The sequence below is a fragment of the Chlorocebus sabaeus genome, chromosome 25 (assembly GCF_047675955.1).
Source record: "Chlorocebus sabaeus isolate Y175 chromosome 25, mChlSab1.0.hap1, whole genome shotgun sequence".
Taxonomy (NCBI): Eukaryota; Metazoa; Chordata; class Mammalia; order Primates; family Cercopithecidae; genus Chlorocebus; species Chlorocebus sabaeus.
In genome coordinates this window covers 75,684,272-75,697,882 of record NC_132928.1, presented here as the reverse complement: position 1 = coordinate 75,697,882, position 13,611 = coordinate 75,684,272, and the positions used below count along the sequence as shown (strand labels likewise).

The following is a 13,611-nucleotide window of genomic DNA, read 5'->3' as shown; positions in this document are numbered from 1 at the left end:
TATCAGCAGAAAGAATGATGAAATTAACCCTCTGTGACCAGTAAGTGACAGGAGATGTAAGGCACCTGCATATGAAGTGCCCATCCTCCTTCCCCAGGAGGCACTGTTCTGTTCTGTAACACGTATGGTCTCTCAGGAGGCATCCCACACAACTGAGCAAGAAGCCAAACTGCTCAACGGCTATGACCAGCTCAGGAACTCAGTCTTCTGTTTGCCCTCCCTCATTCCCTGTGTCGTTTCTCTATTTCCCTAACTCTTAATTCCCTGGGATTGTAACACCCTTCCCCCAGTAAAGTGTTAGCACATAAGCTTTTGCCTGTGTTTTCTAGGAAATCTGAGCTAAGACACGAGATGATTACTTGAGATACGTAATTTTATTGCATAAAAATGTAGTTGGCAGACTGCAGCAATCAGAGTGAGTACTGGAGGACACTGACCATCAAAAGTCCTTCCCTCTTCCCCCCTATGATTCAATAGTATGAAAAGCAATTTTTAATGCTTTAGTCCATATTTTGGATACCACATACCTCCTGCAGTTGGAACTAAAGAATTATAAATTTTCTTGATATATGGAATAATTGTTTCAATATTTTATATCCATACCTGTATCTTCCATTTTTATGCATTTAAAAATTCTCTTTGCTAAGATTCAGGAAGACGTTTTAATTTAAAATGTTGTGTTACTACGAAAAGCACCAAATAAACTCATCCAAAGTTCAAATTATGTAGCCATGGGGGGCAGTATATCTTACAGCCAATTGATTCTTGTAGCATTACCAAAACATTGTATTCTATCAAAAGTTAGATTCACGGATGGGCCAGACAAAAATGTTTTATCGTTGGGGTAGTGCTACATAATATCAATCCTTAAAACATTTTGGACCTAAATTGGTTCTTCCATAGTTAATGGCACATACCGTGGGATACGAACTGGGTATTGGTTTGAGTATGTTATCAGGTATGACAATATTTTATTTGTGTCTCAGGTCCATCTGAGAGAATATGCTGGTTTCCTAAGTATTTATTACAGAATTACCAACTCTGCCATAGGCATATTTAGAATTTAACACACAAGAAATTCTCTTTAATCAATAGTACAGAAAAATAGGACCTCAGACTGATCAGATAATTCATCTGTGAATTAGAAATCGGGCATTCGCCAAAAGGAAGATGCAGTTTGCCTAATATTTGAGAAAGATGGCCTAGAAGACGAGTTAACACTCCATTCCTCTTGCTTATCTAAGCTTCACTGTCATTAATTTAGATTTAGCAGTAAACAAGAAATCTATATTATAGTACCTTAATATTCTAAAGAAATGCTTTCACTAAATTATTATTTAATGCTATATGCTCAGATTTTAGAGAAGAGCAATAAAAGAAGTAACCATCTAAAGAATGTTTCTGAGTTTTTTATAAAAATCAGTTAATAAATGTGGTCTACTGTAGTATCAAAGCTCTTTGTTGATCTAGGTAAGAAAAACCCATAATGCTCAGAAAAATGATGTTATTTGACTTGAAGCATTATTGTTTATTGTTATTTGCCTTAGCAAAAATTAAAAAGTTAAATCTAGCATTCAACTCCAATAATTATGTTTTCAGGTAACTGGTAAAGCATTTCTTCCCTTTCAATTAATGTCAGCCTCTTTATAAGATTTAACTCTCCCTTTGAATGCTTTTGATACAGAAGTTGCTCCAAACCTAAAAAATAATTAACTAAATATGCAATAAAGTTATTTAATAAGTAGTTATAGCAAAAGCATATTTACATATATTACAGATGAAAGAGGGAATTTTGTCATCAGGTTAAATCAGGCAAGTTTTAATTGAACAGGATCATGTCAATAATACATATATGTGATGGAAGATCATGTCAATAATACATATATGTGATGGAAGATCATGTCAATAATACATACATGTGATGGAAGATCATGTCAATAATACATACATGTGATGGAAGATCATGTCAATAATACATACATGTGATGGAAGATCATGTCAATAATACATGTGATGGAAGATCATGTCAATAATACATACATGTGATGGAAGATCATGTCAATAATACATACATGTGATGGAAGATCATGTCAATAATACATATATGTGATGGAAGATCATGTCAATAATACATACATGTGATGGAAGATCATGTCAATAATACATACATGTGATGGAAGATCATGTCAATAATACATATATGTGATGGAAGATCATGTCAATAATACATACATGTGATGGAAGATCATGTCAATAATACATACATGTGATGGAAGATCATGTCAATAATACATACATGTGATGGAAGAAGAAACGAGCTGACAAGTCATTCCTCTTTCCTTGTTTTCCATGTTTTTTGAGTTTTACTGCATTCTTCATGGAAAATTTCCCTGTAACACCACTTTTCTTTTTACCTACTTTGTTTCTCTTCTCAGTGACTTTATGGACTACTTTACAGGGAAAGAATTTAAATAGAAACTATAGCAAATATTAATAATTAACCAGCTAAGGGATAGAATTCAATTACCACACACTTTGTGTGATTTCCAAACTTATTTGATATAATTCATTATAAGAATTATTGAAAGTGACAAATAGCCTTTCATATTTGTAACTTATGTGAATAACTCTGCTATTAGACCATGTCTCAATTACATCAAATAGACATCTCCGTGTAAAAAGTATGGTAGATTACTACAGTTATAAACAAGACATTTTTCAGTGGTTTTGTTGGTATCACATAGTCAATCTCAGAGAAGAGTATCTTTAGAGGGAATTAATTGGATATATCTCTGTTTCTCAACCTTGTATTATTTCATGCCACTTACACAGTATTTTGTTAAGAGTAGCATGTTACATAAATTAGGTGTAAATTATAGTCCCAAATCGGATGGAGATCCCTAAAAAAAAAGTCTCATTAGGAAGTGCAAATCCCCAAATCTGGTGTCCCGCATTACACCTATAAATGTGTGGCAATTCCCAGCACTTCAAAAGCCTACCTCTGGCTGAGACAGTCATACCTGCTGGTCTATATCCTCTGTTTTGGGATTAATTGCCAGGTTTCACCATCATGGGAATACTTGTCCACTGTTCTAAGTTCAAAGGTAGCCCTTTCTCTTGGGTCACGCTCCGTATCTCATTTGATTTCTTGTCCTTAGTCTGGCCTGAATCCTAGTGTCTAAATACTAGATGCCACCACTAGTTGTCTTTCAGACTTCTTTTCTGAATAAGGAACCTTTCTAATGTCACTAAATTTGACCCTATTTATCAAACTGATCTCTCTGAAACTGCATTCCTCTTTCAAGGTAAAATGGTTTTGTTGGCTAGCAACACCTTCTCCATCATCCAGCCCCATCATCCAACTATCAACACATTCTTGAGGCATTAACTTTTATGCTACTTAGGAAATCAGTTCTTTACTTGATGTTAGGTGATCCCTTCATGTTTTCATCCCTCAACAATTCACAGAAATTTTATATGAAACAATTAATGAAAAAAATCAAAATCTACCAAATTATTATTATACCCATTCTTATCTATTATGTAAGCCCATAATATATTATTGAGTGTTAGGCTCATTATATGCCATTAACCATTATACTCATTAGATCAGAGCTGCATCTGGTAGTATATATGTGATTTACATTTTGAAATTTACAAGGATGATGATACAAGAACAATATATTCCTCCAACTATAATAGTGAGTTAAAAAAATTAAAAAGTGGCCAGGCATGGCGGCTCACGCCCAGCACTTTGGGAGGCTGAGACAGGTGGATCATGAGGTCAGGAGATAAAGACCATCCTGGCCGACATGGTGAAACCCCATCTCTGCTAAAATACAAAAATTAGTTGGGCATGGTGGCATGTACCTGTAGTCCCAGCTACTCGAGAGGCTGGGGCAAGGGAATGGGTTGAACCTGGGAGGTGGAGATTGCAGTGAGCTGAGATCGTGCCACTGCACTCTAGCCTGGTGACGCAGTGAGACTCTGTCTCAAAAAAAAAAAAAAAAAAAAAAAAAAAAAGAGAAACTTTAAAATAGTTTCTTCAGAACAGTTTAAAATTCATTTTGGCAGCAAATATTTCTTTTTTTCTTTTTTCTTTCTTTTTTTTTTTTTACAGAAGGCAAAGTAGAATAGTTTACACTTACAAACTAAAAGCTTTTTTGTTGTTGAGATGGAGTTTCGCTCTTGTCGCCCGGGCTGGAGTGCAATGGCGCAATCTTGGCTCACTGCAACTTCCTCCTCCCAGGTTCAAGTGATTCTCCTGCCTCAGCCTCCCGAGTGGCTGGGATTACAGGCTTGCACTACCACGCCCGGCTAATTTTTGTATTTTTAGTAGAGATAGGGTTTCACCACGTTGGCCACGCTTGAACTTCTGATCTCAAGTGATCCACCCGCCTCAGCCTCCCAAAGTGCTGAGATTACAAGCGTGAGCCATTGCGCCCGGCCACCTAAAATGGTTTTCTTTTCTTTTCTTTTCTTTTTTTTTTTTTAAAAAAACAAGAACAAGAACAAAAACAAAAAAAAAAACCAAAAGTCTTTATGGGTATCATCTTCCCAGAAGGTTTATGATTGATTTTCCTACTAAATAGCCTTATGAAAATAAAACATAAGCTTAACAAGGTTCATATTAACATAGGCAATTTTGTAATTCTATATCCAAATGTTTTCTTTTAGCAAATGTTCCCTATTCAAAATATTAAGAGAGAAATAGTCATCTAGTTCTTCCCTTTAATGCAATGATGAAATCAGTATTGAAATCATGGAATATAATCTCTGGTTACTAATTGAAGTGATTACTAGCACAATGGAAAAGCAGGCTTCTTTCCAATCTCACCAGCAATACCATTCATCATGTCTATTTTCAAGTAATAAAATTGGCATTGAAAAAACATCAAGAGGGATAAGGTCAGAACACTGCACCAAAAATGAGAAGTCCCTGGCTTAAAAAGTTTGTCAGCTAAAGGGCTGGATTCCTTTATCCCAGCACAGTATACAGCTCAAAGTTAGCTGGAGGATAAAATTTCAAATTATGAGTCATATAAATTGCAAGAAGAATAAACCTGTGTCAAAGGAAGGGATCCTGAAGAGACCAATTGCATTGGAGCTACAAACTGGCAGAAAGATTTTCAAGACCTCCTTTTTACAAAAGAATCCAAGATGTTGGGTCTAACAAAGGTAAATGTCACAAGAAACCGAAACTCAGACCCAGACAAATACACACATATATATAGTTTTACCTTGCTGCGTTGGGATCCTGTGACCTTAAGGAAGGATGAGGACAAGAAGCAAAATAGCAATAAACAATTGCTCTGAAGACAACGGATAGACCATAAATGGTGTGCACTTCAGAAAAACAGTATTATTTGCTGCTCACAGCTCATTCTAACTGACCTCACTTTATCAATAAAGATGACTTTGAGAATAGAAAACACATACATTAGAAAAGATTATAGAAATCATACCGAAATTAATCTTATGGCATTTTTCTCAGCCAGCAATAGTCATGGGTTCCTCAAATTAGATTGTTTTTATATTTTTGACACATTGACTTCAATGCTGCAGACATGCTCATAACAAATGGATCCTGGAAGGTCACTGCTCTGAGCTTATTCCTTAGCTAATATGTTTTTGTGGGTCCACTTTAATTAAAGACTCATTGCTGGCTACTGATATATTTCCAGACTTCTAGCTCAAAGTCCAGACATGTAAATTAAAAGGAAAAGAAAAAGAATCTAATTTCTATTTCCCTGCACTTAATTTCTTTATGAAAATTCTAAAAAAAAAAAAAAAAAAAAAAAAAAAAGAACCAATAAACAAAAAGAGTGGTAGTTAGCAACAACTAACTTTTCCTCATAAAAAATGAAAGTAAAGTATAAGCAAATGGGGAAAATACCAAGAACTTTCCCTTGGGCTAAGTAACATTAAGCAGCATTTCAAATTATATAGGACATTTAAAAGCTGAGAGCACTTGAGAAAATAATCGTAATACAGTCCTAGGGATATATGGACTCCTACCTCATGCAAGCAAACTGCGTTGTGTGCCACTATCTGCATATGTACATGGAATGAGTGATCTAATTGGGCAGAAGTCTTTAAGGCCAAATCTTTAAGACTTCTAGTCAGGAAAAAATATCAAACCAAGGGTTTGATGAAAAACTTGATGTCATGTTGTTCTTCAATAAACATTTTCCTCACGTCTGTTGGAAATTCCAGACCACGACATCACTGAGATGAGAACAATTTGAAGCCGTCTCATCTCTGAGGGTTCTCAGGAACACTCATTCTGAACATATGGGCTTCATTATATTATTTAACTATTCTATGATCCTTGGTCTTAACTTCAGCAAATGTTAGGACTCAGGTTTGTCCATCCAGCTCTGACATGCAGTTCCTTGACACAATAAGCTGCAATAAGCCATGAAGCAAGAAACATAAATGTCCAGTTATAAGCTATGAAACAATGTTTCAAGACAGAAAAAAGGCAAATCCAGAAAGATCCATCTTACTTCAAAACTCTTCACTTCCTCTTCACCATCATCATCTTCCTCATCATGACAACTCTGTACATGTTAAAAAAAAAAGGGGGGGGGACAGGAATATGTTGAGATTTTAGATAGTACAAAAGAACATTTGACATAGAAGAGCAAATCATTTGTATTATCATCAACCTTGTTTAAGTGTGTGTAAGATAGAATACTTAGATGACATAATCAATGAATTCATGACATGAAAATTATATATAGTGCTTTTACAAAAATAAAATATTAGATTACATATTTTATAGGTAACAGAGATAACTACAAGGTCCATATCATACTACACCTGCTACTTATTCATACATTGGCCTCATTCAAACCAAACTGCAAACCTAAAAGGATTGCTTTTCTCTCTTTTTTTTTTTTTTATGCTGCCATTGCAATGCGTGAATACAGGCAGATATAATAACCATTAATTAAAATTAGGCCGGGCAAGGGGGCTTACCCCTGTAATCCCAGCACTTTGGGAGGCTGAAGCGGGCAGATCACCTGAGGTCAGGAGTTCGAGACTATCCTGAACAACATGGTGAAACCCCATCTCTACCAAAAATACTGGGCGTGGTGGCAGGTGCCTATAACGACAGCTACTTGGAAGGCTGAGGCAGGAGAAAGGCGTGAACCTGGGAGGTGGAAGCTGCAGTGAGCCAAGATCGTGCCATTGCATTCCAGCCTGGGTGACAGAATGAGACTCGATCTCAAAAAAATAAAACAAAGAAAAAAGAGTCTGAAAAATAATATGCTTTTAATAAATCTCAGCTGCTTTATTGTTATGGTCTGTAATACAATAGTGACCAAAAGAAATTGGTCATTAACCAATAGCCATAGTAGGAAGAAGCCTGCAGCTCATTAAAGTTAGATTGTTCCAACCCTTATATGTATTTCTTCCGCTTGGTAAGCATTCAGTGTTTCCATGGTGTGTACGAAAGCAGATAATGAAATATAAGCTACAAATCATAAAAATACTTTTAATTCAATTAGACACAGTACTCTGGGCATGGAGATGAACTGGGGATGGAAGGGAAGGTAAACAATGTGGCCCTTCCAACCACTCGATGATAAATTCTAAAAGGTTTGTCATGTTATTTCATTCATTCAACAAATACATACTGAGCACCACCCTTTCTGTTTATAATGATAGGCACATGAGCATAGTTTGCAAAGGAGGAAATAAAGATGGGGACGCAGGCCTAGGACAGTTTCAGTGTCTGGTTAAGATGTCAAACTGCATGTTTCATCACAAAAGCAAAGATGTTAATGATTCACTCAGAAAGCAGGAAATGTTCTACTTTGAGTTTCTGTTACTCTGTTATTAGTTATTAGTTATATGTTATTACATGTTATTAGTTAGCCAGGATTTTAAAAAGTAAGAACTCATGAGAACTTTAGCAAAACAGATTTGGAAGGCAAATCTGCGGTCTTCCATCAATACATACTGTACATCTAATGTCGAAAACAGAGCAATTTTGCTAAGCTGCTCCTTAAGACCTACCTATTCTAATGTCTCCCATTATTCCCAATGATTAGTAATGTACATTAGTAAACAGGAGTAAGAAGTATAGGAATTTTATCAGATAACAAGCATGCTTACTCTCTATGCAGATTAGAATACTAATATAAAATGTCTCAAGGATATGAAAGTTTACGTTTTCTCAAAGACATAAGCTTCTATAAAAATTTCATGACCTTCAGAAACATAGGAGAAACACAAGGTTGGAGATAAAGAACACATTCAGAAAAATTATTATTTGGGATTATAATGATATGTTTTTAAGTTATAAAACTCATAAGCCATGTTTGCTTTTGTACAAAGGAATGATCCATTTAAAGTGGTAGCTGAAAAAAAATGTTTTATAAAAAATATTTTGAAATAAAATATTTTTAACTGTTTTTTAAAAAATCTTCCAAGGAAAATTTAATGAGATTTGATCCTAATGAAGTTAAAAATCTGTGATTTTTAAAAACTATTACACCTGAATTTACTTGGTGTATGGACTATATATTACGAATTCATCAAACCTATAAGAACTACTTTAAACTTCTAATTAGCTTGAGAATATGCTAAGATCACAAACAAATGGTTATCAGATGTCTAGTAGCTTTTGAATGTTCTGTAGAGAAACAGAAGGATTTGCTGGAACAAAAGATATGTTCTTCAATAGCAAATGGCATCCATGTGACATAGATGGTAATGCTAAGCAAATGGGAAGTTATATTAGACAGCCTTGTAGCAGGATTTGGCTTTCTGGATCAAAATGCTAAGTTCTAGACAAGGAAGAGTCATTCCTTTGCCAGGAAGGAAAAGGCGAATAAGCTAAATACATAAAGGGGCAGGCGTGGAATAAGCAATTTAGAAGAAAAAAATAAAATGGAGGATACTTCAAACCATTCAGGTATCCACAACAGAATTCAAAACTGGCAACACGAATGCATAACGGATTAATGAGGGCTCTTCAGCTTGTCGGTATCTGCTGAAAAGTTCATTCTGCCAGAGAAGTATATTTCATGCATTCCTTTGACTTTCTGATTTGATAACTCCATAGAAGACTAAGGAATCCAAACCCAGAAACTTTCAGTGTGGATTTCAGTCTGACTAACAGAGAGCTCATGGGTGAGACAGAAGAGAGAAACTCATAAGAATGTGACTGCAGCATTTTATACTCTTAACCAAGAAAGAATGGAACCCTGGGCATAACAACGTGTATCTTAAATATTTTTAAAAAGTTAGTCAGAGGAGGAGTAGAACTAGGAGGAAAGGGAAACTCAAAACAGTAGCTGGAAACTCAAAACAGTAGCAACATTGTTGAGTGTTTAATTTATTATATCATTGCAGGTATCTTCCTCCACAGTGTTACCGATTCAAATTGGTAAAACCACCACTAGGGTGAAGCAGCTTCAAATAGCCCAAGAGGGATGACAGCTAGTAAAGTGACATTCTAAGGAATTAAGCAGGGTAGGCATGATGCAGACAAAAAGGGGTGGCAACAGCAAACAGATGGGATGCACTGAAGTTCTCCATAGGACTTTTTAAAGGGGAGGTATATATGATAGGAGTAGGGGAATAGAACTTAGAATGAAGTGTGGCTTGAAAAATACAAAGATGTAAAATGATTTTTCAAATTATCGCCAAAGTATGGTCAACAAGGAGCAGTAAGTACATGATTTAGAGCAGATGCTGTACTCATCATAATAGAGAGGACATGCAGAACCACTCGTCAGCTCTTTTGTTTCAGAAAGAAGTGATTTTTGTAATACAGAAAAGCACCTAGCCAAGAGAAATGAAAATCATGACTCCAGCAAAATACCATTTCATATCCATTTGGTTGATGAAAGTCAGTAAGTCATATATCAAATATCGGAGGGGGTGTGGATCATCAGAATTTCTCTTAACTGTTGTTAAGAATGTCCATTGATGCAATAACTTTGGAAAACAGTATGACATTTGTTCCTTTACTTGAAAATGTGTACACCCTGTAGCTCTTGCAAAATAGGTGAAATGGATAAGAATAGGCATTGAATCCCTGTTCGTATTAGCAAAAACATAGAGGTAATACAAAAGTCTGTCAACAAAAAAGGTAAATGGATAAGCTCTGGTATATCTGCCCAAAGGGATATAACACAACAATAAAAACAAATGAACTCCAACAGCACACAAAAGTATGGAGGAATCTTAGGAAACACTATTAATCCAATAAGTAGAGTCCAAAAGATTATACACAGCATACTACCCTTTTAAAAGTCAGTAACAATTTAAATTTTATATATATATGTACATGAAAATTTATCTATGTATATATAAATAAATGAAAACTATATGAAAAGAAAAGCAAAGGCATCTTGAGCACAAGGTTTAGAATAATGGTTTCTTTGTGTGGGGAGACAGGGTATGGGTTAATGAGAAGTCCACAGGATACCATGTAAATTCTCTAGGTTGTTTCTTGTCAGGGGTGGGTGTACGGGTAGTTACTACATTATTAGAAATGACTAAGTAACTTTTAAAAAAGTAGACACTAGTGGATGAACAATGAGTATATATCATGAATCCAGAGTTATGATTAACCCAACTCTGTGTTCCTAAGCTTAAAAAACAATGAAACTTGAAAAACAAAAACCTCAGTAAGATATATATGACACCTTCCAAGGGAACTGCAGTGGTGGAGGAAGATACATACAAGAGTCTCTTAAAGTGAGTTCAAGTCTCAAGTTTCAAGACTCAAAACAAAAGTAACATCTATGGATGCAGAATGACTGTTAGTAAACTGAGAAACCATGAAGACCAAGAGAAAGTTCCAGAAAACTGGGATGCTAATTTTTAAAATGAGGAAAGACAGCTTCCAAAAACTACCTGCTAGGAAGTTTGATATTAGTAATCAATAATAGTTTAAAACGGTTATCAAGCAAATAATTGAGGAAAACTCATCCATCTTTGGCAGTTTTACCAAAGTTAGAATTCAACTTTAAGCAGTCACAGTAACATCTTGATTTCTTTAAGTATCTCATGAAAGGAGATGAGAAATACGAGTTTTAGAAAAGTATGTTTAGATGAATTAAAAATAATGTAGGTTAACCAGTCTGGGAAAGGGTATAAAAATATCAGCTGCTTACCAAAAACTTAGATAAACAGAGAACTCACTCATACTTATTAAGTTTGTGGTTAATATAAATGGAAAGAGGTAACAGTGGGTGACAGAACCAAATATTAAAAAGATTTCAGCCTGGGGAAATGGTCTGACTTGAATTAGAGAAATGATGACATATACGTAATTAAAAAATTAAAAATCAACAGTCCAATACAGGGTAGCTGATGTGATCTGGCTAAGAATTTAATGCATTCTTGCCATTGATGGCCAATGTATAAGATCCTAAGGCAGAGTAAGTGAGTCCCCATACACACTACACAGGTGAGGTCATAACTGGAATACCATGTTTGATTAACTTCTGGGTGGCACATATGAATATAATGGAGAATGTGCAGAGTGTAACAAACTGAGTGGTGCAAGCTGGACATCCCTGAGTTACATTAAACAATAAAAGGAATATGATTAGTTAATTATGAAGGGGAAAATCTTGAGGTAAAGAGTCAACAAGATAGCCCTCCTCAAATATTTGACCATCTATCAAAAGAAACTAGATTTAGCTTCAGGATCCAACAAAATCAATATGGAGGCAAATTCAATTTCACTCACAAGGAAGAACTCTAACAATCAGAAACAACCTATTCTCAAACCAAGAGCTTCTACGTATTCTCAAACCAGGAGCTTCTACCTGTTCAGCCCACTTCGATTCTTCAGCTGCAGAGAACACCCAGGCCTGGGGCTGCTCTACAACCCTTTCTCGCCTCCCTCTTTCTTCATTTCCTAACAAGCCACCTCCTAGCAATATACAAACCTGCTTTGATCTGCTGTTCTCAACAAGACTCTGGCAGAAATCTTCACCCTTGATGAATCTAACTTCCTGGCTTCTCAGAATTTGCATTTGGTTCTGAGAATTGCTAGTTGTCCTCACACAGCCAGGGGGAGCATGACTGCTACAAATTCATAGACAACAGCCTAAAATAAACCAGGCTTCCTACACAGTCTGCGAGTCCTATTTTAATTTCTAGCCCATGTGCCATGCCAATTGCCACGATGTGTCTTTCAGTGCTTCTCTCTCTCCTCCAGTCTTCCTCTTTAGACTCTACCAAACACTTTGGTGTCAGCGGATGACTGTACTTTTGTCTTCAGAGAGAGAGAGAGCAAATGACCTTAAAAGGAAACATTTCCAACCTCCCATTATCCTGGCAGCCTTCCCTTCTTCCCTTTGTATCTTTTATCCTTTGTATCTTTTATCCCTTTATCTTTTTTTTTTTTTTTTTTTTTTTTGAGATGGACTCTCACTCCATCGCCCAGGCTGGCGTGCAGTGGTGCAGTCTCGACTCACTGCAACCTTCCGCCTCCCGGGTTCAAGCAATTCCCCTGCCTCAGCCTCCTGAGGAGCTGGGATTACAGGCATGTACCACCATGCCAGGCTAATTTTTGTATTTTTAGTAGAGATGAGGTTTCACAGTGTTGGCCAGGCTGCTCTCAAACTCCTGATCTCAAATGATCCACCCGCCTCGGCCTCCCAAAGTGCTGGGATTACAGACGCGAGCCACTGTGCCCAGTCCTATCCTTTTATCTTTTAACCCAGTGTTTACTGAACTAGGTGTTTCAGCTCATCAATCAGACGTAAAAACAATTTAGTGATTCATGATAAAATAAAAACAACTCTTTGTTTAAATAGAATGGAAAATTTCAGACTACATTGCTCATAAGAAGAGTAAAATTTCATGAAACTTTTCTTTCATGGTATATATTTTTATGTTACTTTAAACATACAGTTTTATGTTTCTATAAATACACAGTTGGCCCTCCATGGGTTCTGAATCCATGGAGTCAACCAACTGTGGTTAGAAAATATTTGGAGAAAGTAAAATGGGTGATTGTGTCTGTACTGAACATGTACAGATATTTTTCTTGTCATTATTGCGTAACAATATGATAGAGTTGAACAACTATTTACATGGCATTTACATTGTATTAGTTATTATACGTAATCTAGAGATGATCTAAGTATACAAAAGGATGTGTGTAGGTTACATGCAAATACTATGCCATTAGTCAGAGACTTGAGCACCCTTGGATTTTGATACCCCACTGGGTGTCCTGGGACCAAACCCCCATGAATGCTGAGAGATGACTGTACCGGGTAAGTCTATTTCTTGCTGTAGGTTAGAGTGTAAAATAAATTAGAAAGCCATGGCTTTTCTCTTATGTCCTGTAACCTGTCTTCTCTAGCAGGTCTCATGGACTCCAGACCTCACTTCACTAATGATTCCCTTTCCTATTCTGTTCGCTCCTCACCAGAATATATGTGTGCTTAGATTGGTCTCTCTTTAAAAACAAGCAAACGAATGGTAAACAAACAAAAATAATCCCCTTCAACCTCACAATTCCATCTAGATATTTATCATCTTATATCTGTCTGTTCTCTCTCAATCTTTGCAATGAAGAAAAAACTATACTATTTCTGTTCACATCTGAATCACTACTTACTT

The 13,611-nt window shown here is 36.0% G+C and overlaps 1 protein-coding gene across 6 annotated transcripts in view; it reads right to left on the bottom strand.

Moving 5' to 3' along the window:
- RYR2 (ryanodine receptor 2) overlaps nt 1–13,611 on the bottom strand; it is a 783,951-nt gene that overhangs the window by 83,509 nt on the left and 686,831 nt on the right. For 3 of the 6 annotated variants that reach the window (XM_073011860.1, XM_007989906.3, XM_073011861.1), the window contains 2 exons: nt 6,510–6,563; nt 5,241–5,264 (listed from right to left, as the gene is read on the bottom strand). In XM_073011860.1, the coding sequence (XP_072867961.1) occupies nt 5,241–5,264; nt 6,510–6,563 (78 nt within the window). The remainder of the gene's footprint in view (nt 1–5,240; nt 5,265–6,509; nt 6,564–13,611) is intronic. The other 3 variants (XM_073011864.1, XM_073011862.1, XM_073011863.1) reach the window with 1 other exon arrangement.